The 27,663-nt window shown below is 40.1% G+C and overlaps 1 protein-coding gene across 2 annotated transcripts in view; it reads right to left on the bottom strand.

Annotated features, from left to right (window-relative positions):
- LOC122660138 (SWR1 complex subunit 2) overlaps positions 1-27,663 on the bottom strand; it is a 48,639-nt gene that overhangs the window by 2,395 nt on the left and 18,581 nt on the right. The window contains exons 9-10 of one of the 2 annotated variants that reach the window (XM_043855319.1): positions 17,727-17,769; positions 16,753-16,818 (exon numbers count right to left, since the gene is read on the bottom strand). In XM_043855319.1, the coding sequence (XP_043711254.1) occupies positions 16,753-16,818; positions 17,727-17,769 (109 nt within the window). The remainder of the gene's footprint in view (positions 1-16,752; positions 16,819-17,726; positions 17,770-27,663) is intronic. The other variant, XM_043855321.1, reaches the window with a different exon arrangement.

The raw sequence follows: 27,663 nt of genomic DNA, 5'->3' as shown, positions 1-27,663 counted from the left end.
AACATCATCACCTTGTTTATCCTCCACTTTAAACGCCATGTCATCTTCATCCTCTTCAGTGTTGTCAGTCAGCTGCTCTTCAACCTCATCGCCATAGGGAACTGGATCATAATATGTCGTCCACGGCTTGGCTTCTATGGCTGCTACAATATGATCCGTTGGCCATTATGGGCAAAACTTGGCAAAGCGGCCATACTTGTGGCAATCATAGCACTTTGTGTTACTGCCAGTACCCATAGGAGCCTTTCCTTTCTCTACCACTGTAGGGACACATGTCAGTTGAACTGTCAGACTATCGGAAGCAATACTGTTGGGTGTCTTATTATACTCCCCCGGCTTGGAAGCAAGTTTCTTCACTAGTGGCTTCAATAATTCCTCAGCCCGTAGAGCCTTTTGGAAACAGTTCTGAAGGTCATGTATATATATACCACACCCATCTCCTTCCAAATGTCTGGTCTCAGTTCCAATATAAAATGGGACAGCAACTAGTCATCATCTTCAGTCAACCCAGTGCATGAGATGAGTACGACGAACTGTTGCATATAGTCAGCTACAGATAGAGTTCCTTGCTGTAGTAAATTAAGCTTGTCAAGTAGGCGTGTTTTGAAGGTAGCTGGTAGATACTTGCCCTTGAGATCTTTTTTCATCTCGAACCAAGTACTAAGGGTTGTTCCCCTTTGCTTTAACCTCCTTTCATAGTGGTTCCACCACTCCCGAGCCAGTCCCACCAACTTGGTCTTTGCAAGCTTCATTTTCTTTAGCTCTGTCATTTCATGCCAAACAAAATAATCATCCAGACATGAAAGCCAGTCAAAAAATATCTCTGGATCATGCTTGCAATTGTACTCCTTGAGCTCCTAGTACACCCTATGATTATAGTTCCGCGCATAATCATGGTCCTCAAAAGTACGTGCCGATGTGGGGATATTCTTTTGAGGGCTTCTCCACTGGACATTTTGCTGTAGAACATGGGCTGCCCCTTATCCCTTGATTTTCAAAACTCCCTTGTGTAGGGGTAGAAATACTCATCCATTGTTCCATCATTATCATCCTTTCCAAAAGTAATTTCTGCTCCACCAACATCTGTTGCATCATTTCTAAATTCTGATGTAAAGGATCAGGAGCCGTGTTCAGGGTCCCTATGGCTCCCTCTGCTATGGCTCTGATACCAAAATGTAGAACCAGTCCGCAACTAGACAACTAGGAACTAATTCCACAGTAGGATCTTTCAATAGTATCAACAGTACAAGATGTCACCAATTTTTCAGTAATAAATTGACAGAAATACCTAAACAGTAGTTGTACAACAATGTATTTTAGCTACTACAACCCCCAACAGTACCTAACAATATCTTACGTTGACTCCAATCACAATAGCATCAAACAACAACAGCTTCAAGCCTATTGCAGGGTAGATGACATACGAAAGAACCATAATTCAAATTTCAAAGAGCCAACAGAAATAGCAACTAGGTTGCTTGGATGGAACTGATGTTCCATTCGAAGGTAAGGGTCTGTGGTTGGAATACTTCTTCAAAATCTCAGCCCAAACTAATGGCTTAACACTAAATTATCAATAGGTCTCAGAATTAGAAGGTTAAATCCAGAGTGAGAAACTCACAGGCAAAACAAACCTAACCAATGGATTGGAGCCAGATTACCATCTAAGGAGGCTCTTTGAAGTGTATCATAATGGCAGAATTTGGGCTGGATTGAATGGCTGGACCTGGAAGTACAACGAAAGTCTCTGCATAAAATCTCCAACAGATGGCACAGTGACTTCACTTGATGCTGGCCTGGTGAGATCACACTTAACTTCATAAACAGAAATAATAATACTCTTGCAGCAAGTTTTGATCAGTAATAAAATAGAAACAAAGGAAAACAAAGAGAAAGAAGAAGGGATAGGGAAGGGCCTCTAACCCATGGGCTCTAACCATAACTCTCTCACAGAGCTACTCACTCACTTAGAAAAAAACATAGCTTTCTCTTTTCTTTTTCCACAAATCGTGAGGAGGGTTGTCTCCCTTCACAACAACAACATAGCCTTATCTCAACAAAATGGGGTCAGCTACATGGATCCTTGCTCTCCAATAAGCTCTATTTGAAGTCATACATGATACAAGGCCAAAGCTATACATGTAAAGCTTTCCTCACCACTTTTCCTATGGTTATTCTAGGCCTGCCCCAACCTCTTTTAGATCCTTCAATCTGAATCAAATCACTCCTTACTAGGGCATCCTAAGGCCTCCATTTCACACGGGCATGCCACCTAAAACATGCATTGGAGCTACTCCCACTCGCTCTAGTATGGCCATTCCTTACTTTATCCTTCCTAGTTTTGCCTCACATCCATCTCAACATCCTATCTCCACTACACTTAGTTTATCTATTTGATGCCTCTTAACTGCCCAACATTCCGCATCATACATCATGGCTGGTCGTATGACAATCCTATAAAAGTTTCCATTAAGCTTTAAAGAAATACGCCGATCACACAATACTCTGTACACATCTCTCCTTCATCGATCCTATTTTAATTCTATAAGCAACATCATCCTCTATATCACCTTCTTTATTTGTGATTGAGCCCAAATACCTAAAATAATCATTCTATGGAATCTTCCTCTCATCAATATTCACCACCTCATTAACCTTCCTAGTGTGACTAAAATTACACACCATATATTGTCTTTGTTCTACTAATCTTAAAACCTTTTGATTCCAAGGTTCATCTCCATAACTCCAACTTGGCACTAATCCTTGCTTTTGTCTCATTCACCAACACAATATCATCAGCAAAAGCATACACCAAGGAACCTCATCTTGAATGTCTCTAGTTAAATCATCCATGATAAGCATAGTTATCAAGGTGTTGCCATGGCGTCCAGGTGGTTATATAGAGATTAGGCGATTGGATGCTTTACAATATAGTACAAAGGCGAGCGCCTTAGAGACCAAGGTGTCACCTTAAGCGCCTTAGGACGCCATTTCTTTTGGGCGGTCGCCTTAGGCCTTTTTTATTTTTGTTTTTTAATTTTTCTATGTACTTTAAGTTATTCTTGTTGAGAATTACTTGTAGTTTTGTCATTGCTATTTTTGGTCTTTGGGGTTCTATGTAATTTTCTATCTTTTAAGTCTTTATTTGTTAAGATGTAATAGGTGAGGGCTTAGGGGTAAGTTTCTAATAAACCCCTAACCAGCTTACCTTAATTAGTTTGACATTATTAACAGAACCCAAGGCCTGCGATAGAAGTTATCTTCTTCTATCGCAGGCTGCTGTTTTCTTCTCTCGGTAGTGTGCTTCTCTTCCTCTATTCTCTTCTTCTTCTTCTTTCATCTTCTGTTGGTTACTTAGTTCTGATTTCTAACATGGTATCAGAGCTACACTGATCAGCTGAAGGATCTTCTTTCATCTCCTTCTGCTGATCTCTCTCTCGGTTTTGGTTCTCTGGTGTGCAGCCACCTATTGCTGCTTCTGTTTTTGTTGATGGATTGAAGACTCCATATACACATGAATGGAGTGCTTAGTTGTGATAGTAGTTGGTGATTTGGAGACCAACCCTTGAAGGTTCAATTGAAGGATGGAAAGTTCCTATTTTTCTGGAATTCCTGGTTATGCTTCTATTTTCAGAAAATAGAAACAAGAGATTTTCTTTCAGATTTGTGTATCTTCCGGTTCTGATTTTTTGAGGGCTGCTTGTACCCACCTAGAGGAAGACTCGACTTGTTTTTTATCCAGTTCTAGTGAATTGATCGAGTGCTTCTGGGTTTCTTCTTCACACCTGCGGATGCTCTGTTTTCTGAGCACTTATGAGCCCTACAGTTGGCTTCCCTGTGTTTGTTTCACTTGTTTGTTCAGACTGATTTTTTGGGATTTCATTTTCCTATACAGATACTAGCTTCAATCTCTTTTTCAGGCTTTTTCACCCTGCTAGTTATAAGTTCTGAAAAATCACTCCTATTACTGCCGGAAGTACCTTGTTTTTTTTTGTTCTTCTGTTTGGATGGTTCTGCTGGTTCCAGGCTTCTACCTTGCTTGAGATTGGGCCTCCTTTATTTTTTGTTTTCTCTGCTACCTATTACTCTGGAATTCTGCAACAGTTGGTGACTTGTTTGTGTGTGGTTGCTGTCCCCTTTGTTGGCTAGCTATTCCCTTGTGGTACTTTTATTTGGCTGGTTTTATTTTTCCCTTTTTGGTGCTATGGGAGAGAATAAAAATAATCCAATGGTTACATCTCAAACCGACAATGTTAATGTCACTATTACCTCTATCAAGTTGAAAGGTAGTTCGAATTATTTGTTCTGGGCTCAAGCTATGAAGGTTTACATTATGGCTAAGAAAAAACTCAAGTATCTTACCTCCAATCCACCTACCTCTGATTCAAAAGATTATGCGGATTGGATGCAAGAGAATGCCATTATTTTGATTTGGTTATGGAACAGCATGAAACCAGATATTGCTGCCAACGTGATGTTTCACACCACTGCTAAAGGTGTGTGGGATGATTTGAAGGATACCCATTCACAGGAGAAAAATATGAATAGAGTCTATGACTTATATGAGCAAGTTTTTCAGCTCCGACAGTCCAACAAGCCTCTCCAAGACTACTACAGCACCTTTAAAGGCCTTGTTGAGGAATTAAATGTTTTTCAGCCCCTCACCACCGATATTGACAAATTAAAAGCACAGCGGAATGAATTTTTTGTGTCTAAATTTCTGGCTGGACTAGATTCTGATTTGAAATCTATCAAGGGACATATCCTTGCTGGAGAAACTGTTCCTACTCTTGCTGACACGTTCTCCAGCCTACAACATATCTCTTCTCCTGGAAAAACTGACTCTACTCCCAAGGAGAATTTTGCCTTTGTGGCTGGTCGTGGACGTAACTCAGGGGGAGGACGTGGTGGTGGTGGTGGTGGTGGTGGTCGTGGTGGTGGTCGTGGCACTGGTGGTCAATCAAGTGATAAGCCTTTTCGGAAGTGTACTCATTGTGGCCAAACTGGTCACACGGTTGATTTTGGTTGGGACAAGAATGGCAAACCCGATTGGGCACCTCAATCTGCCAATCATGCAGCATTTGAAGGAGGTAGTGATGGTGCTGCCCATAGTGATTCTCCACAGGTTTCCCTTTCAGGGAGTTGTTCTACTACAACTCCTCACCGTGATGATCTCTCTCAGATATTGCGACGTTTAAAACACTTGGAGACATCCAGTCTTACATCCACCGGTCCCTCATCTTCTTCTGCAACTCTAGCTCATGCAAGTATAGTGGTATACCTGCTCTTCTTACCACTACTACTCCATCCTGGATTATTGACTCTGGGGCTTCTGCTCATATGACTGATGAGTCATCTTTATTTACCACTTATTCACATGCACATTCCTCTTCACCTGTTATTCTTGCAAATGGTTCTTCTACTCCAATTTCTGGGCATGGTACCATCTCACCCACTCCTTCCATGAGTCACTCATCTGTGTTACATGTCCCCTAGTTACCGTTGAATCTTCTTTCTGTCAGTCAAATAACTAAAGCTTTACATTATTCTGTGACTTTCTTTCCTTGTTATTGTGTTTTTCAGGATCGTCACACGAGGAAGAAGATTGGTGAAGGTTGTGAAAAAGATGGCCTCTACTACCTTGACCATGGTGCTTCTGCCTCGTCTGCCGTTGCTGCTTCTATTGGAGGGGTGTCTCCGTTCCAGTGGTACTATCGTTTAGGTCATTTATCTTTAGTTAGGTTAAAGTTGTTATTTCCTTCTTTTAAGTCTGTGTCTCGGTTAGAGTGTGAAGCCTGTGAGTTGGTAAGACATCACCTTGCCTCTTTCCCTTCTCGTATTATGGCTTGTAGTTCGTCTTTATTTTCTTTAGTCCATTCGGATATTTGGGGTCCTCGTCGTGTTAAGAATCGGAGTGGTTTCATGTATTTTGTCACTTTTGTGGACGACCATTCTCGTCTCACATGGTTATACCTCTTGAAGGATCGTTCCAATTTTATCTCTGTATTCCAAAATTTTTATAATGAAATAAAAACTTAGTTTGGTTTGCCTATTAAAAGTTATTGTTTTGATAATGCTTTGGAGTATGTTCAGCGTGATATTTCTGCTTTTTGTGTTTCTCATAGAATGATTCACCAAACTAGTTGTTCCTACACTCCACAACAAAATGGGGCGGCGGAACGTAAGAATAGACATTTACTTGAGGTTGCCCGCACTATAATGTTCCATATGCATGTCCTGAAGCAATTTTGGTGTGAAGAGGTGCTTATTGCCTGTTATATGATTAATCGAATGCCTTCTTCTATTCTTGCCGACAAGTCCCCCTTTTCCATTGTTTTTCCTAGTCAGCCCAACTTTCATTTACCTCCTCGTGTTTTTGGGTGTATTTGTTTTGTTCACAATCTACATGCTCATTATGATAAACTCTCCCCGGTCCACTAAGTATGTTTTTCTTAGATATTCTTGTACCTAGAAAGGGTACAAGTGTTATGACCCTGTCACCCATAGGTATTTTGTGAGTGCTGATGTCACCTTCTTTGAGGACCGTTCTTATTTTTCTTCCTCCTCCTCTGTCTCTGGGGATGAGTGGTGTGTTAAGACTCCTCCTCCTGTTCCTGCTCTTGTTCCATTCCCTACACCTCCATTGCAGGTTTATCAGCGGCGTGACAGGACAGTACCACAGGAAGAGGTTCCACCGGCTCCACCTATTTCACTACCTCTGCCAAGTGAAGCTCCACCTTCTTCTTCAACTGATGACTTACCTATTTTCTTGTGTAAAGGTACTCACTCTTGCACTCAAAAGTCTTCTGCTTTATATTCTATTGATAAGAATGTGTCTCCTTCTCACTTACCCTCTTCTATTCATAATTTTGCCTAGTCGTTGTCTTCCAACCCTATTCCCAAAAATCATACTAAGGTTCTTCGTCTTCCTGGCTAGAAGAAGGCCATGGATGTGGAAATGGATGCTCTCTTATCTCGTCACACTTGGAGTGTGGTAGATCTGCCTCCTGGAAAGGAACGTGTTAAGTGTCGTTGGGTTTACACAATCAAATACCTTCCGGATGGTTCTGTTGAGCGGCTTAAAGCCCATCTGGTTGCCAAGGGGTATACACAGACTTATGGTGTGGACTACTTTGAGACCTCTCCTGTTGCTAGGCTAAATTCTGTTCGCCTACTTATTTCTATGGCAGTTAATTTTGATTGGCCCTTGTTTCAGTTGGATATTAAAAACGCCTTCTTGTATGGTGATCTTCATGAGTAGGTGTATATGGAGCAACCTCCTGGGTCTGTTGCTCAGGGGGAGACTAGTCCTCAGGTGTGCAAATTGCAGAAAGCAATCTATGGCCTCAAACAATCTCCTAGAGCATGGTTTGAGAAGTTCAGTGCCACAGTTGTATCGTGCGGTTTCTCGCAGTGTTACTCTAATCATTGTGTGTTTGTTCGTCGTCATGGTGGCAAATTGGTTATTCTGGTTGTATATGTTGATATTATTGTTTCTGGTGATGATGTGTCAGGCATTGCCGAGGTAAAGGCTTACTTACAACAGAACTTTCAGACTAAGGATTTAGGTAACCTTCACTACTTTCTTGGCATCGAGGTTGTGAGAAGCAAGAAGGGTGTCAGTCTTTCTCAAAGAAAATATGTTTTAGATCTTTTATCTGATACTGGCATGCTTGCGTCCAAGCCAGTAGATGTTCCCATGGATCCTCATCAGAAGTTTGGTGTAGATGATGGAGATCCCCTCAATGATGTGCACCAGTACAGAAGCTTAGTTGGGAAGTTGATTTACCTTACTGTCACAAGACCAGACATCTCGTTTGTTGTTGGCGTTCTGAGCCAGTTTATTTAAACTCCTCAGAAGGCTCACTGGGATGCTACCATTCGTATCCTTCGTTATTTGAAGGGTGCTCCCGGTAAAGGGTTGATTTATCGTCCTAATCGACATGTGGATCTGGTTGCTTATTCTGATGCAGACTGGGCTGGATCGGCAAATGATCGTCGTTCCAATACCGGTTATTGTACGTTTGTTGGGGGTAATCTTGTCTCGTGGCATAGTAAGAAGCCGAGTACTGTTGCGCAGTCAAGTGCAGAGGCAGAGTATCGGGCTATGGCTCACACTACAGCTGAGTTGATGTGGCTCAGATCTCTTCTTCTTGAGATGGGATTTCCTGTGCCTACGCCGATGAAGATGTATTGTGATAACCAGGCAGCTATATATTGTGCTAGTAACCCTATTTACCATGAGCGAACTAAACATATTGAGGTGGACTGTCACTTTGTTCGCGATGCCGTCTTGAAAAAGCTAGTTGAGACTCCGTTTGTTTTGTCTTCAAATCAGCTAGCTGATGTCTTCACCAAATCTTTGTTTGCTCCTAATTTTCGCACCTGTTGTGATAAGCTAAGCATGGGAGACCTATATGCTCCAACTTGAGGGGGAGTGTTGAGAATTAGGGGAAGTTTTGTCATTGCTATTTTTGGTCTTTGGGGTTCTATGTAATTTTCTATCTTTTAAATCTTTATTTGTTAAGATGTAATAGGTGAGAGCTTAGGGGTAAGTTTCTAATAAACCCCTAACCAGCTTACCTTAATTAGTTTGACCTTATTATTAATAGAACCCAAGGCCTGTGATAGAAGTTATCTTCTTCTATCGCAGGCTGCTGTTTTCTTCTCTCGGCAGTGTGCTTCTCTTCCGCTATTCTCTTCTTCTTCTTCTTCTTTTTTCATCTTCTGCTGGTTAGTTAGTTCTGATTTCTAACAATTCTAATTAAAAATATTTAATTGGTTGTAATTTTTGGTTCCATGCTCTAAGAAGCATGGAATTATATGTTAGACTTTTTTTTTTTTTTTTTTTTTTAAAAAACCCTAAATACCAATTACAATATCGATTCACCTTCACAGGACATACCAAAATCAAAAAGAAAAAAACGAAAGAGAAAAGAAACAGCGGCGACTTGCAACGACTCCGACAGAGCTCAAACCTTAGTCCTTCGAGGCTTCAACTCCTTCTCAGTCCTCTCCCTCAGTCCTCATCCTCCAGCGACGTCCGGCAAGGCGACGACTTGCAGCGACTCCGTCAGAGCTCAAACCTCAGTCCTTCGACTCCTTCTCTAGTTTTCAGTCCTCCCTCTCAGTACCCATCCTCCACCGGCGTCCGGCAAGGGAAACTGTAAGTATCATGTTTTTTTTCCCCCTTTTTGCTTCTAAAATATAAACCCCTTTCCTCTTTCTAACCTCTCCTCTCCACCGACACCCCCATATCCAGCATCCACCCCCACCGGCGAGAGAAGCAACCTCCGGTCCTCCACCAGCATCCGGCAACATCTCCAACCTTTACAATAAGTATCGTGCTTTTTCCTTCTAAACAAGTTCTGATTTTCTAAACCCCTTTCTAACGGTCTTATCTCTCTAGTCTCCACTCTCCACTCTCCACTCTTCGTCGACAACTCCATCTCCAGAGTCCAGCCTCCACCCCCCCCAGTTTCCGGCGACATCTCCTGCCTCCACCGGTAAGTATTGTACTGTTATGCATTCATGCATTCTTTTCTTTTTTTTCTTCTTCTTCTAAAATCCAAAGTCCAAACCCTCTAACCACATCTCTCTGTTCATCCTTTTGCATCATAGAGGTAAGTATAATAATTTACCAACCCTTTATTCTTTATATTTAATATTTATAATGTTGTTTCATATTTATATGCTATATTACTATGATAATATGATGAACTTAGTTTGTTAATTTGTTTTTTTGATGAATATCTTGCCTTGGTTTGACTCTTTAATATTTATTCATATAATTTTTAATATGCTATTTGTGCCAAATAAAATGGTTATATAAAAAAAAGAGCACTAGAACGCCTTGTTCGCCAAGGCGACGCCTTGCGGCCGCCCCATCGTCAAGGCACTTAAGAAGGCCCTCAAACGCCGTGGTTGCATTGTCGCCTTGATAACTATGATGATAAGGGCAAACAAATAAGGGCTTAAGGCTGATCCTTGTTGTAGTTCAATTGAAATTGGGAATTCACTAACCTGACACCCCCCACAGTTCTTACACTAGTCACCACACCATCATACGTAACTTTAATTATGTCCACGTATTTACTTGAATCCCTTCTCTTCTCTAGTATATTCCAGATTAACTCTCTAGAGACTCTGTCGTATGCTTTTTCTAGGTCAATAAAAACCATATGGAGATCCTTCTTGCCCTTTCTAAATCTTTCTATGAGCCTCCCAAGTACAAAATAGCTTCCATTGTGGATCTTCCTCGCATAAAACCAAATTGGTTCTCCAAAATGGTAGTTTCTTTTCTCAGGTGGGTTTCAATGATCCTTAACCCATACATTCATAGTATGACAATAGTTTTATGCCTCTATAGTTATTGCAGCTCTGAATATCAACTTTATTTTTGTATATCACGACCACGATGCTTCTCCTCCACTCATTTAACATTCTCTTTGTGCTCATAATCTTATTAAATAACTTGGTTAGCAAAGATAAACCACAGATTCGAAAGCCCTTCCACACTTTTATTGAGACCTCGTTTGGGCTTGATGCCTTGCCTATTTTCATCCTTCTTAAAGCTTCTTTTACTTCAGACACCCTAATTTTGCGTGTACATCTACGACATGTGGTGTATAGATGACCAATGCGGTCTTCCAGGGCACTAATACTCAGAATCTCTTCTTTATGTAGGTTGTGGAAGTATTCTTTCCATCTCTCCTTAATGTCCTAATCTCTAATTAGTATTCTACCATCTTCACTTTTAATACATCCATAGTTGTCAAAGAGTCCCGACGCCTAGGCGTCCAAGAGGATATATGGAGGTTGGATGATACTCCGCTTAATACTTACAAAATATGGGGCCATGCCTGTTGTGTTTCTACTGGTGGTTATCGGTGGTTTGTAATTTTTATTGATTGTTCTAGTCATACCACTTATCGTATGCACCAAAAGAGCAATGTATTTTATTGCTTTCAATTGTTCCACAAAATGGTCCAAACCCAATTTGATGCCAAGGTTAAGATTTGGTCTGACAATGGGAAGGAATACACTGATGGTTCCTTTCAGGCATATCTGTCCACTCATGTTATTATATACCAGACAAGTTGTATGGACACTCCAGCTTAGAATGACGTCACCGAAAGGAAGAATCAACATCTCTTGGAAGTGCCTAGATCTATCAAGTTTGCCATGTCTGTTCCACCTCAATTTTGGGGTGATGTTGTACTACTGGCAGCATATCTTATCAATCGGCTGCCCTCTAGGGTGTTAGCATCTCATTGCCCTATTGAAGTGCCATTGAACTCGTCGACTTTTGTGGTGCCCCCCAAAGTATTTGGGTGTGTGGCCTTTGTTCGCAACCACTATGTCCATGGCAAATTTGATCCCAAAGGGTTTGCATTGCATTTTTATGGGTTATTATGCTACCCAAAAAGGATACAAGTGCTATCATCCTCCTTCCAGAAAATTGATTGTCACCATGGATGTTGTTTTTCGGGAGACAGACATATTTTCCATCCCATGCCCCTCTTCAGGGGAGTCTACCAGTGAAGGGGTGCCTTTGATTACTTCCTTGGATGTGCCCATTATGGAAGACATATCGGTTGAACTCAAGGATGGTATAACAGGGCAAGAAAAAGAGCAATCTCAAGTCCAAGGGGAGTCTGAATGTATTTACTCGGGGAATGTGGCATAAACAAAAGCAAGTCGATAATACCACCACTACTATGCCTAACCAGTCGTTGCTCCCTGATCCAAGTTCTTCCCCTATTCCTCCTGGTGAGTCTCCTTTGGATCCTAATCTGGATTTACCAATTGCTATTCGTAAACCCCGTAGAACTAATACTCAGCATCCCATTTCTAATGTCATTTCTTACGACTCCCTTTCTCCATATTTCCATGCTTTTGTTTCCTTTTTGTCTTCTGTTTCCATTCCTAACATCTAGTAGGAAGCAATGGCTACTTCAAGATGGAAGAAATGAATGAAGCAAGAATGAAGAAATGAGGGCATTGGGAAAAAATGACATTTGGGACTTGGTGAGTTTCCCTCCAGGAAAGAAACATGTTGGCTGCAAGGGGGTCTTCAGAGTCAAGCATAAGGCTGATGGAATACTAAAAAGATATAAGGCAAGGCTGGTTGCTAAAGAATTCACTCAAGCACATGGGATCGACTATCAAGAATCCTTTACCCCAGTAGCAAAGATGAATACTGTCACAGTCATCATCTCTTGTGCAGCTAACCAAGGCTAGGATCTTCAACAACTGGATGTGAAGAATGCCTTTCTTCATGGGGAACTTGAAGAGGAGGAATACATAGACATTCCTCCTGGTTTTACTGCTAGAGAAACTCAGGGCAAGGTATGTCGCCTCAAGAAGCTTTATATGGACTAAAACAGTCCCAAAGAGCTTGGTTTGGTCGTTTCCACAGAGCCAATGGTGTCAATTAGCTACAAACAAAGTAATGCTTATCACACTTGTTTATCAAGAAGAGAGGTCAGCATATCACAGTATTGATAGTTTATGTGGATGACATTGTAATCAATGGAAGTGATGATGAAATAGGTAAATTGAAGACCTATTTGGGGACATAATTTGAGACTAAGATCTAGAAAAACTAAGATATTTTCTTAGGAGCGAGGTCGCTCATTCAGCTTAAGGTATTTTCCTCTCACAACAGAAGTATACCCTTGACCTATTAACTAAAATAGGAATGTTGGGACGTAAGCCTACAGATACGCCCTTGGAGTCAAACACTCACCTAAAAGGTAAAGATGGAGATCAAGTGGATAAAGGCAGCTATCAAAGACTGGTTGGTCATTTGATATACTTATCCCACACACATCCTGATATAGCAATTGCCGTTAGGGTGGTGAGCTAGTATATGCATGATCCTCATTCCACTCATCTAAAGGCAGCATATAGGACCCTGAGGTATTTAAGGTTTGTTCCCAGGAAAGGTCTCCTCTTCTCTTTTCAAGGTCATTTACGAGTTAGCCTACACTGATGCAGATTGGGCAAGGATGTCCGGATGACATGAGGTCTACCTCGGGATATTGTACTTTTGTCAGTGGGAATTTAGTGACTTGGCATAGCAAGAAGCAAGTTGCAATTGCCCGATCCAGTGCAAAAGCGGAATTTTGAGCCATGGCCCATGGTATTTGTGAGCTCCTTTGGCTGCAAGGACTCCTTCATGATTTATGTGTTCCTGATAAGCTGCTTATACGTCTATACTGTGATAACAAATCAGTAATAAGCATTGTTCACAACCTAGTTCAACACGATCAGAGCAAGCATATTGAAAGCGATTGTCATTTCATCAAAGAGAAGTTGGAGCAAGGAGCAATATGCATTCCATTCGTTCAGTCTTGTGAGGGTATTTGTGAGATCCTTTGGCTACAAGGACTCCTTCATGATTTATGTGTTCCTGTTGAGCTGCCTATGCGTCTATACTGTGACAGCAAATCAGCAATAAACATTGTTCACAACCCAGTTCAACACGATCATAGCAAGCATATTGAAATCGATTGTCATTTCATCAAAAAGAAGTTGGAGCAAGGAGCAATTTGCATTCCATTCGTTGAGTCTGGTGATCAGTTTGCTAATATCTTTACGAAGGGGATTAATAGTAAAAGTTTTGTATCTATTGTTAGCAAGTTGGGTATGTTTGACTTTATGCACCAACTTGAGGGGGAGTGTTGTAAAATGGGTTCAAGGGTATTTTTGTCCTAAGGGTATTTCTGTCCTTGTTATCTATTCTAGAATGTTCTCTAATCTATTATAAATAAAGAGGGGTTGTGATCATAAAGTCATAAGCCATTATTCTCAAATCTCCACAAATTTAATTTCAGTTTCGTTGTTTCTGCGATCTCGGCCCATGAGATCACTGTCAAGGTTTAAAGTATCGGTATCGCATATTGTATCGGTCCGGTGATTTTAGGAGACGTATCGTATCAGAGATACGTATCAAACGCTACAAATATGCATGGAAATGGTCAAGATACACATGGAAATACACTTTTTGAATAAAAAACAATATTAATTAACAATATATAATAAGTATCATGCATAAACACTAAAATGGAGAATAATGTATAACCAAAAAAGTGCATTAAATTGAAATTGTTATAAAAGATGAGGCATCTGACATGTTATAATAGTCTATCATAGTTGTCAAGGCATCGCCTAGGCGCCGACTAGGAGTCCAAACGGATTTCTAGCTGCCTAGGCGGCGGCTGCATTATTGTAGGGCACCTTGCACTGGTCTAATTGGTATCGAACCAGATTCTGACACTTATTTATGCAAAATATCATTAAGTAAATGCTTTTATTCATTTAATTAAGATATTATTCATAAATGAGCAAATACCCCCTTATTTGAATCCAATAAAAATAGTTTAAAAAAAAAATCAAATTTCAAAAGGATAAAAACCCAACTCCCAGTTCAAGAACAAAAACTTGATTTTTGGCAATAGGTGAATTTTTAACTTTCTAATGTTGGGGTTTTTCTCAAATCTAAAAATTCCATAAATCTTAATATGGAAAACATTACTAAAAACCAAAAGTACAGTAAAATATTCATTTGTTTTGATAATTAAAAAAATATTTTCATTCAGAGCGATTTTGACAGCATTTGCACATACCAAATATGGTTAGACCGGAAAATAACTCTTTCACTATAAATAAGATTTAAGCAATCTTGGATTTGGAAAGCTGGTTTTGTGCTCTACCTATACAAAAAGTCTCATGTAAAAATAAAATCATTTGATCAATCAAATTTCTTAGAGAACAAAAACATTTCTTTAAATCGAGAGCAGGTTAATTACTTATTGATAAGATCATATTTTCTAAGAACAGTATAAACCCAATGTGAGACTAGGTATGGCTGAAAATGACCAATTCCAAGAACATATAAACCAAATGTATATTTTGATTGTTTCAGACTTCCAATAACTTGCTTCTTCAGTTCTGCTGTCTTCTATTTCTATGTTGATCTTTTATGACTCGATGTGGTGGCTTAATATTGATTTTTTATGACTTGATGTGACTGGATGTTAATTTTTTATGACTTGATGTGGTTTAATGTTGATTTTTGATGATATCAAGTACATATTGTAGCATACTAAATAATGTTAGAAAAGAGGGGAAATAAAAAAATAACACTTTGGCACCTTGGTCGCCTAGGCGTCGACCTTATCGCCCAAGCGCTTAGACACCCCTCCACCGCCTTGGGTCACCTTGCCGCCTGACGACTATGTAGTCTATAGCCATGAAGAGTGTTGGATGATGTAAAGGATGATGTTGTAGCACTCCTTGATTCGTTTTTTAGTCCAAAAGTGTGAAAAACCAAGAATAAATGCAAGATTTCAGACTCTCGGTTGAAAATTTTCCTTCATTTTTCCACTAGAACAGTAGTTGTATTGAGTCTGTGAGTGAAAAGGGCTTTTTTATGGAATGTATTGACCGTGTCGATGATATCGGTATGTATCAAACCGTATCAGCCGATACATACCGATACGTATTAATGCACCCATGAATCCTTTTATCAATTGTATCGATGGTATTGATAATTATCAATCGTATCATATCGTATCAGCCTGTATCGGCTGATACAATTTGATACAGTATGTTTTTTTTAAAAAAAAAAGAGACATATAGGTCTGTATCATATTGGTGCCATCTTTTGACAGGTTCTTATCCTTTCTATTAACTATTGTTTCCTACAATTTGGTGTTATTCCGAAAAGTTTGAGTTTTCAGTCAAGTTTCGGGTTTTTATGTGAGTGGGGTTTTGACTTGGGATCTTGTCTGTGATTTTATTTTTTCAACTCTCCATCACAAAGTTCCGGACTACGGCCCATTGCGAACTATTTGGCTCCAAAGTCTTTTGACTGATTTGGCTGCTCCTGTTACTCTTCCTATGATGCTATATTGTGATAGTAAATCAGCTATCAATATCACTCACAATCCAATTCAACATGATCGGACAAAGCATGGGGAGATTGATCCTCATTTCATTAAAGGAAAGCTAGAATCGGATCTGATATGTGTTCCTTTTGTCAAGTCTGGAGACCAGTTGGTTGATGTGTTTACCAAAGGTCTCGGTAATAAAGTTTTTCATCCTATTGTGTGCAAGTTGAGCATGTGTGGTATTTATGCACCAACTTGAGGGAGAGTGTTGTAATATGGGTATAAGGGTAGAATTGTCCATAGGGATATTTCTGTACTTTTACTCTCTTATATTCTATTATAAATAAAGCATTATTGGTTGTGTCTCATTGACATAAGCCATATTTCCCCAATCAACAAGAATGTAGCAATAAAAGAGCTAGAGGCAGGCCTAAAGTGACCCTAGGAGAAGTGGTGAGGAAAGACATGCATAGCTTAGGCCTTGTATCGAGTATGACCTCGAATAGAGCTGATTGGAGGGCAAGGATCCATGCAGTCGACCCCATTTAACTGGGATAAGGCTTAGTTGTTGTTGGTGGTGGTGGTGGTGTAGCAGTCATTGGCATACAGTTGTTTCAGTGGCCTTAACCTCACAACTGCTTTAGGTAAAAATTTAGAAGTGTAGAATCACTCAACTCCATTAAGAGAAGGAAATGATATAAATCTAAAACTGACGGAAAGTTAATGAAAAAGGTAACACAACTCAGAAAGTTAATTGATGCCAAAGTTAAAACAGACTTGATAATTATTGAAATAATTATGACCCAAAAGAAAAGATGATGCATCTCCTAGGAAATCATTGAAGAAGGTTTACCGTTCCCGGATAATTTTGAATGCTTCTTTAGTTGCATAAGGTAATCCTGTCTTAGGGTCACGGTACCTGTAGCAACCAAAAATAATTCAACAATAATTTCATTATTAAAGAAATGTCCATCACCCAAGGAAAACATGGTCAAAGTGTTTGACTTTCATGAAAGCCTGGCAGGGATACATTAATTATTATATCATACAATTTACTACAGGAAAATGATTCTTCTCAATATTTTTCTTTCCTTAACCCATCCAAGCAGAAGGTTGTTACAATCAATGAACAAATGGACAAATGGCACAGAGCTGGAATGGAGCTATAGGTGTTGCATGATATTATGTATTGTATTTCGCACTTATTCATGCTACTGTGCTTTATATTCGTCCATGGTAACTCGATAGTGGTTTAGAAACTTTCAATCTTTCATTCCCTTCTTGTAAACTGATATATAACCTGGAAGGTTCAATAGAATATAAAAAGTTTCAATGTTAATCATTCTGAAAATTAACAAGGATTTTACATTTTATATTATAGCACAATCTTTTTTTGATTTATTTAAAAAATCTGGAAACAATTATTTATTAGATTTCTTCTTTCAAGTTTGATTGGTTCATTTTACTAATATACGAAGTTGCTTCATCATTTGCCATCATTGTTCTCATCATGATTTTGTGATAAAGTGTTGAACACAAAATTTCATCAAAAGGTGGCATACATGAACTTAGAATACAAAAAAATATCATCTTCTGTCCATTAATATATAATTAAGATAATTTAAAAAAGAAAAAAGGAAACAGGAATACAACTAGCGCATCAGACACTTGACCAAATGTTCATGAAGTATCAAGTCCCCAACAATTGCCAAGACAAACAAAAATAATCTCTCTTGTGGAGTTGAAATAAAAGTATTAAATGGAACAAGATGACAATCTCCCCAGCCATATATGTCAATTTTTTTGCCGAATGCAAAGATGTCTTACTTGGCAGGCAATCCAGTTACCGCACAGATAGCCCTCTGGGGATCTGTAAGAAACAGAAACATTACATCAATAAACTCAAAATTTGATAACATACAAGACTTTATCCTGAAGAATGATGAGCTTGTTTAGATGTTCTTCAATGGGATAACACTAGTTCTAATTATTTGGGGAATACCTTTAATTCATTTGACAGTTACAAACTTATCTAGATGATTCAAAAACAAACTCAAACACTAAACAAAAGAAAGGTCTAACCCAACCCTTTACTAATTAGGTAACATAGACTGACTAGGAAACTGAAATAATATAAGAAACTGACTCAAAACAGGACTATAGAATACTAATCCAGCCTAACTAAAACACTTGATAATAATTAAAATAAAGAAATAAAGACACTTAACTAATCTCGTATGCCTAGCCTGTAGCCTCTACCCATATTATAGGCCAATTAAAGTAGCCAATTACAATGAAAAAACATTGGATCAAAGGCCCACCACATACATAATCCACCCTAAAGCTTATTTCTAAAAATACCGAATGTTAGGACCGTCTCCAAACTCAACTCCCCCAGGACCCTGCCTAAGCGGGGTCAGCTGGATAATGGCACCAATAAGATTAAAGATTGGGCTTTGACTCACCAGGAACTCAGCTCTTTTTATACATGTTGGAAGTGTGTCCATCAAATCCATTAATAAATTGTTTATTTATTTATGATTATGATTGCATGACATTATTGTGTTGTTGTGGTTGTGATGCAGTAGCAATCAACTGGTTGGACTAGCATGACTGGCTTTAGAAACCCAAACCCAAACGGAACCAACCTAATCCAGGCTTTTGGTCTAATAAGGGCTGGTAGTAGTTTAGTTAATTATTTGGGTTTAATTTGCAGTCTTTTATTTCTTCTATTTCTCATGTTTTGTTTTAAGTTGGCTACGTAGGAGATAAGAGATAGAAGGTGGAATTTTGAGTTAATTTGAGAGTCTTTGTTTATACTCTTTATATAATTGTAACCGAACTCAGTTTTTATATTTGGAATAGAGAAAAGTTCTGAGTTGTTGGATACCGTGTGCTTGTGCGTGACGAGTTGCAGACCTGATTGACAGGTCTCTTTCCCCTCTCTTTGAAATGATTTCCCTTCTCATTTTGGGCTCTCCACTAGGTTGTTCATAGGATTTCACCTTAAATCTTTTCATGACTAAGGACAAAATTGGGCATTTTGTTCATATGGTGATCCGTTGACGTATTTTGTAAGATGTTTACAAAGGTTTCAAAAACATTAATATGTAATAGGGAGAAAGAAGCAAACAACTGTGGCCAGATCCAGTGTTGAGGCTGAATATCAAGCTATGGCCCACACTGCAGCCGAGTTGATGTGGCTGAGATCGTTGCTTCAAGAGTTGGGTTTCCCGGTTACTCAACATATGAAGATGTTTTGTAATAACCAAGCTACTATCTACATTCCCAACAACCTGGTATTTCATAAGTGAACCAAGCACATTGAAGTTGATTTTCATTTTGTGCGGAACGTCGTCATGAAGAAACTGATTGTCACTATGTTCGTCTCTTTTGCGGATCAGCTTGGTTATGTGTTTACTAAGCCTTTGTTGGGTCCTGTTTTGAGGAAAGGCTGTTCCAAACTTGGCATGGGTACTTGTATGCTCCAGCTTGAGGGGGAGTGTTAAAGATTGCAACATATATATCCTGGAGCTACAGTTTTATATGTACCACAATAAGGGTAATATCCCTATCGTGCTTGATTGTTTTACTTTGATTTGCTTTGGCTCTGTTTGTTTTGGCATAAAATAGTCGGTAAAACAAATTTTACTGTAAAATTAGATTTTCCATCGTTTGTTTTGTTATTTGGAAAATTTTCATCAAGTAAAATTTTACCAAAATCTATGCATTTACCGGAAAACACCCTTACAAATTTTACGCCTGAAATTACGGTAAAATTTTTGTTGTTTGCTCTCAAAAAAGGTCGGGAGTTGTATTCGTGCTTGAGCTCTCAGAACCCGACACAATCCTGATTCCTGAATGTCGCAACAGGAACCGAACTCTCATACATTGGAAACCCTAACAATGATGAGACAACCGACATTCCATTTAAACTCACTGCCTCAGCGAAGAAATCGAAGCAATTGCTCTACTCCTTACGTTATGCTTTGTCTAGTCCATGCTGCGTTCACAGCGACTACTTTTTTTGCGGTTCCGTGAGTCCAATGCATTTCGTTCTGTCTTCTTCTACATCTGCTTCAGCTTTCGTGTCTTCTTCCAACGACACGCAACCTCCAGTGTATGATCTCTGCTGATAATGTGTATTTGACCTCCTTTGGTTCCATGATTTATGTCAAATTCTAAGTTTATTCTTCTTCTCCTTGTTCCTCCCTCTTTCTGATGCTCTCTTGCAGAGGATGAAAGCCACAATCAGATCTCAAACTGTTGGTAAAGGTATTCCCTTTCAACTTCCTGCCATTCTTAGTTCACTCTGTTCACCTCTCGGCTTTGGTTTTAGGGTTTCAAATGCAATTTTCGAAGTTTGAGCTTCTCTAGAGGAGCCTTTGTGTTGCATTACCATTGTGAAATCTTAAGGAATTTGAACTTATGCTTCTTTTAAAATTTCCCCCTTGTTTGACTCTTGTTCTGTTTTAGATTTACAAATGGCGAGAGCAGGAGGAAACACAAACGTAGTTAATGTTGGCATCGCAGTTCAAACAAATTTGGATAATCAAGAGTTCACCTTTCACGTCCCTCAATGTTTGTCTCTCTGAATTTCTCATTCATTTCAATACCCAATTTTACCCCCTTTTTTAATGCTTTGCTCTTTCCTCTAATAAGTAATAAGTATATTGTTCCTTCACTTCTGTTGTTATTGGATTCTATCACTTGTTCAACTAATAATTAAAATGAGGGGCTTCTACATATAAATGAGAGCATCTCAAATGTTGTCGTAGCGTTTTCAAGTTTGAAGGATGGAAGATGCATTTCTAGAATCTGTCTTTCTACATACACTTGCATAGCCTAGTTATCTATGGTAAAGATTGGGTGGTCCAGAAAATTCTGCTTCTTGTTGTGAAGGAAGATCTTCAACATTTTTATTTTTTTTTGGTAAAAATGGAAGATCTACATGGGTAAGTGCTTTTATGCATACCACTTGATAATAATTTTTTCGTACTTTCTATCTCTAGTTTAGGGATTTTAAAGGAAGCTTTCTATGAATTTCCTTGCATTTTATCTCATGGCGTTAACTTGGCTACGGGGCTGCAGGACCAATGGACTGGTCTGAAATGCACACAGATTTTTATGTTTCATGTACATAAAATGAGGACCAACCTTGAGTGGTTTTACATAAGAGATGGAGTAGGCCAAATAAGCTTGGCATGGTCTCCTACTGTCTGTTTTTCTGTCTTCATTTGTACAGTCAAAGAAATCCACTTTAAGAAACTGTGTATATTAGATGCAACTTGCTGATTTTTGGTTTAGGCCATGTTAGTTTAGATGGGGCAATTTCAGTTGTTAGTAAGCTGGTCCATGAAGTAGTAGTTCAGGACTGAATTTGAATTGCATCAGTCGTAAACTGTGTACTAGGGCCCCATTTGCCGCATACTCCTGATCCCCTGCATCTCTTCACTAGGTCAGTTTAGATTCAATAGGAGAAATTTGTAGCCCAAAATTCCAAATCCTAATTAGGAAGTCAGAGATAATGGCATGCTGTAACAGGAGGTAGACCCAAAATTATTATATATTCAATAGGAGAAATTTGGGAGCTGGGACAGAATACAGGGAACAATTGGGTAGCAGGAGAAAAAAAAAAGCAAGAATATCTGGAAGTCAGAATTAGAATTCTTAAGAAAAAAATTTCAGTTTAACTAAACCTCAGATCACCCTCAAATCCTGGTTGAACCGTTGAATGGCATGTCTGTCCTATTCTACCATGTTGTTTATATAAAACAGACTCCTCTGATAAGCTTTCGGGCCAATAGTAGGATATCTATCTTGCGCTCTACAAGCTATCAATGAAAATCCTTGGTCTACTTTATGTATGTAGATGGACATTTATAGAAGAATGAGCCCTTATTGAGAAAGTTTGGCATGTTGACTTTGTTAGAGATATTAGATATTCTGGTCTAAGGGTATTTTAGGAACTAGTTTAGTTCCAGCAGTCCTATTATGTATTTTCCTGTTTTTTCCCTTTTTTACCTCTTACCTCCCTAGGGAGGATGTAATTTATTTATCATTTGTAATGAAGTAATATAGCTGAGTGGAGAAGTCTCTCCAACTCAAGACATTACAACCAAAACACTCTTCCTTCTCTTCCTCATCCTCCTCCAACTTCTTCCTTGCTTACCTAACCTAAAATCCAACTTGGTATCAGAGCACTAGGGTTTGAGAGTCGCATTTAACCTCCTTCTCCTATTCTTTTTCTTTTCTTTGAAACCCTAGGACACAAATGGGTTCAAGGAGAAGATCTCTATGTAAAGAGTTGTTGAAGGGGCATAGAATAGGTTCAATATAACCTATTCATGTGGTTGAAGATGCTGTTTGAGCTTTGTTGAAGCTCCCTTGAGATTTGAAGCTCTTCCAACCACTACAGAAATTTCCGCCAGTCTCAACTTGCAGTCCTTGTTTCTCCTTCCCTCGGCATGGGTTTCAACCATGGAATGGGTCTTTACTCTTTAGAATCGCCCAAGGATGTTCTTCAAGACCCATAAATCCCTTCTTGCTGCTTGAAGGATCTATTGGAGCTTTTTCTGTTTTCATGGGATCTCTGTTTCTGCCCAGGTAAAACTGAGACTGCATATTTTCTGTGCTACTTGTATTGGGACTGTAATATGTTGCTATCTTGGTGAGAAATGATGGGAACACCTTTCCTTATGAGGTCCTTAAGCTTGTTTCAGCTTGTGTTACACCTTGGAGAATGGTAGGGTGACGTCTTGTCGAGATTACATGGATTTTCTCCCTTGCTGAAATCTTTTTTTTCCCCTTCTGTGTGAAGTCTTGTGTTGGATTCCACATTTGGGTTGAGTGTGTACTCCCCACTTATTGTTGGTACACTTGTTTATGGTCAAGTGCTTTTTCCCTTACATTATGGCTGCTTCGGAAACATCTGGGCTTGGCTTGGCTGACTCACAGCCTACTCCAACAGCCCCTCAGGTTGTTTATGAGACTTCACACCCACAGATTTCTATTGTGAAACTTGATAGTACTTGTTGCAAATCAGAATTAAACTAATCACATCAGGGGTGAAGGAAGAAAGATGAAAGAAGAAGAAGGAGAGGGAGAAGAAGTTGCCGCAAGAGAGGAGAGCAGCCTGCGATAGGTTTTTCAGAATACCTTCACGCAGGCTGCCTCTCAATATATAATAACTTCAGACAAAATAGAAAGTTAGGTAGTTAGGGATATATGAAATTACCCCTAACCCCTTATTACAACCTTACAAACTAAGGACAGAACTGATGTAAAATAACAGAAAACCCCAAACAACCAAAATATAAGACTAAAATACCCCTAGTTTTCAACACTCCCCCTCAAGCTGGAGCATACAGGTCTCCCATGCTCAGCTTGTTACAACAGGTGTGAAAACTAGGAGCAAAAAGTGACTTGGTGAACATATCTGCCAGCTGATTCGAGGATGAAACAAATGGGGTCTCAACAAGTTTTTTTAACACAGCATCTCGAACAAAGTGACAGTCCACTTCAATATGTTTGGTCCGTTCATGATAGACCGGATTGCTCGCAATGTATATGGCTGCCTGGTTATCACAATACATCTTCATAGGCACCGACACAGATAAACCCATCTCAAGAAGAAGAGACCTGAGCCACATCAACTCTGCAGTAGTGTGAGCCATAGCTCTGTATTCCGCTTCAGCACTCGACCTGGCAATTGTAGTCTGTTTCTTACTACGCCACGTAACCAGATTACCCCCAACAAAAGTACAATACCCTGTAGTCGAGCGACGATCACTGGCCAAACCAGCCCAATCAGCATCTGAAAAAGCAACAAGATCCATATGCCTATGAGGGCGATAAATCAACCCTTTACCAGGAGCACCCTTCAAATAGCGAAGAACACGAACAACTCCATCCCAATGAGCCTTCCGAGGAGACTGCATAAACTGAGTAAGGACACCCACTGCAAAGGAAATGTCTGGTTTGGTAACTGTAAGATAGATTAGCTTCCCAACCAAACTTCTGTACTGGTGCACGTCTTTAAGGAGATCACCATCATCTACCCCAAATTTCTAATGAGGATCCATAGGAACATCCACTGGCTTTGAGGCAAGCATGCCAGTGTCAGACAGAAGGTCCAATACATATTTCCTTTGAGACAAACTGACACCTTTCCTACTTCTCACAACTTCGATGCCAAGAAAATAGTGAAGATTACCTAGATCTTGGTCTGAAAATGCCGCTGTAAATATGCTTTTACCTCTGCAATACCAGCCTCATCATCACCAGAAATAATAATATCGTCTACATAGATGACCAAGACAATCACCTTACCATCCCGGCGGCGGACAAACACCGAGTGGTCAGAATAACACTGTGAAAAGCCACAAGACATCACCGTAGCACTGAATTTCTCAAACCACGCTCTGGGCGACTGTTTACAAACCCGTGTACGATCCTCCCCCTGAGCAACATACCCCGGAGGTTGCTCCATATAAACCTCCTCTTGTAAGTCACCATACAAAAAGGCATTTTTAATGTCAAGTTGATATAATGGCCAATCAAAATTCACCGCCAAGGAAATAAGTAAGCGCACCGAATTCAGCCGAGCAACGGGAGAGAACGTCTCAAAATAATCAACTCCATAGGTCTGGGTATATCCCTTGGCAACCTGACGGGCTTTGAGCCGCTCAACAGAACCATCAGGAAGATACTTAATAGTGTAAACCCAGCGACACTTGACAAGGTCCTTAACAGGTGGCAAATCAACAAGTGTCCAGGTGTTACGGGTCAACAGGGCATCCATTTCAGCATCCATGGCATCCTTCCAACCAGGAAGACGAAGGGCCTCAGTGTGACTTTTAGGCACAGTAGAAGCGGATAACGACAAGGCAAAATTATGGACCAAAGGCGGTAGATGAGATAAGGATACAAAATTGTCAATGGGGTACACAATATTAGACTTCTGTGTACAGGAACGTGTACCTTTCTGCAAGGCAACAGGTAAGTTATCAGATGAGGAAGCAGACGGAGCTTCACCAGAGGAGGACGCAAGTGGAGGGGCTGAAGCCACTGGAACAGTAGCAATCTCACACGGAGCTGCTGTCTTGTCCCGACGTTGATACACCTGCAAAGGAGGGGAAAACGGTACTAAGGTAGGAATAGGAGGTGGCACAACAGGATGCCACTCGTCCTCAGAGGACAACGAAGATTGAGAAAAGAAAGAACTCCCCTCAAAGAAGGTAACATCAGCACTCACAAAATATCTAGAAGAGACAGGGTCATAATACTTGTACCCTTTCTGGGTACGAGAATAACCTAGGAAAATACACTTGGTAGACCTAGGTGCAAACTTGTCAGTGGAGACATGTAAGTTCTGCACAAAGCACACACATCCAAAAACACGAGGGGGCAAAGCGAAAGCGGGAATGCCCAGAAAAACAATGGAAAAAAGGGACCTATCGGCAAGAATAGAAGAAGGCATGCAATTAATCAAATAACATGCAGTCAACACACACTCACACCAAAAAAGCTTTGGAACATGCATATGGAACATGATAGCATGAGCTACCTCAAGAAGATGCCTATTTTTGCGTTCAGCCACTCCATTTTGTTGTGGAGTGTAGGAACAACTAGTCTGATGAATCATGCCACGGGCAATACAAAAATCAGAAATTTCATTTTGTACATATTCTAATGCATTATCAAAACGAAAAACTTTAATAGACACACCAAACTGAGTTTTTATTTCATTATAAAACTCTTGGAATACAGATAAAAACTCGGAACGATCCTTTAGGAGATACAACCAGGTAAGACGGGAATGATCGTCCACGAATGTGATAAAATACATAAAACCACGTTTATTCTTGACACGACAGGGACCCCAGATGTCTGAATGGACTAAAGCAAATAAAGACGAACTACGAGCCACAGATCGAGAAGGGAAAGACACACGGTGGTGTTTCCCCAACTCGCAGGCTTCACACTCTATCCTAGACACAGACTTAAAAGACGGAAATAATAACTGTAACCTAGCTAAAGATAAATGACCCAAACGACAATGCCATTGGAAGGGAGTCACCCCACCAACAGACGCAGCAGCAACAGAAGAAGTAGCAGCACCACAGGTAAGATAGTACAGCCCATCCTTTTCATGCCCTCCACCAATCGTCTTCCTCGTGAGAAGATCCTGAAAAACACAATGAGTAGGAAAAAATGTCACGAGCAGTGTAAAGTTTTAGTAAGTCGACTAACGAAAGAAGACTCAACGGAAACCGAGGAACATGCAACACGGAGGAAAGACTAATAGAAGAGGTGGGAGTGACTGCATCGATCCAAGAAGAGCGGAGACCCATTAGCTAATATGACAGATGAAGAATCCGAGTTATTCGAAAAGGACGTAAACAAGGTAGACTCACCAGTCATATGAGCAGAAGCTCCAGAGTCAATAATCCAGGGAGAAGTAGTGGAGAAGAAAGCAAATGTACCTGCATGAGCAAGGGTAGCAGCGGAAGAGGAAGGTATGGAGGATGCGCCACTGGATGCCTCAAGAGTTTGTAACCTCCGTAATATCTGAGAAAGCTCGTCACGATGAGTAGTGCTAGATGAACTGCCACCTATAGTAGAACCCGATCGAGAATCACCAGGTGGTCACAATATCAAGACACCCATCGAATCGCATGATTGGCTGATTGGGTTGCCCAATCTGGTTTGGCATGCTTATCCCAACAATAGTCAACAGTATGACCAGATTTACCACAATGAGTACACCGTCGAGTAGAGCGATCACCTGATGGACCACCAGTACTACGACTACCACCACCACGACCTCCCCCTGTGCCACGGCCTCGTCCACGACCACGACCAGCAGTAAAAGCAGAGTTATCCTTAGAGGAGGAATCAGCCTTGATAGGAGCAGCAATACGCTGGAGACGAGAGAAGGTATCAACCAGTGTAGGGACTGTTTCACCAGCCAATAAATGGCCCTTCACAGCCTTCAGATCAGAACTTAACCCAGCAAGAAATTTGGAGACAAAGAACTCATTACGTTGGGCCTTTAATTTGTCAATATCAGTAGTAAGAGGCTAAAATACATTCAACTCCTCAACCAGGCCCTTAAAAGAACAATAGTACTCTTGAAGAGACTTAGAAGATTGCTGGAGCTGGAACAGTTTTTCATACAAATCGTATACACGGTTCATACTTTTATCCTGAGAATAAGTATCTTGCAGATCATCCCAAACACCTTTGGCCGTAGTGTGAAACATAACGTTGGCGGCTATATCTGGTTCCATGCTATTCCATAGCCAGATGAGAGTGATGGCATTCTCCTTTTTCCATTCACTGTAAGTGCTGTCAGTGGAGGAAGGTGGATCAGAGGTAATATATTGAAGCTTATCCTTGGCCATGATATACACTTTCACAGCCTGTGCCCATAACAAATAATTCGAGCTCCCCTTGAGCTTGATGGAGGTAATTGTCACATTCACATTATCAGAAGAAGGTGGAACAGCAGAGGTAGTAGTAGTAGACTTAGAGTCACCCATAATAAACAATTAATATGGACAGAAGCAGTAGACAGCAGCAACAATAACAAATCAGGTGCAAAAAAAAGGTGCAGGAATGATGACCCAGCAGTAGGTGAGCACCAACCACACAAAGCAAGCCAGGAAGGGCAGTAAATAACTAAAAGGATTTGGAGAAGAGCATCACCAAGATAGCAAAACCTTGAAGAATAACAGAAGGAGGTCACCAGATCAGAAGA

This window comes from Telopea speciosissima, chromosome 4 (genome assembly GCF_018873765.1).
Source record: "Telopea speciosissima isolate NSW1024214 ecotype Mountain lineage chromosome 4, Tspe_v1, whole genome shotgun sequence".
Taxonomy (NCBI): Eukaryota; Viridiplantae; Streptophyta; class Magnoliopsida; order Proteales; family Proteaceae; genus Telopea; species Telopea speciosissima.
Note: the sequence above shows the minus strand (reverse complement) of the source record. Positions and strands in the feature narration are given on the sequence as shown.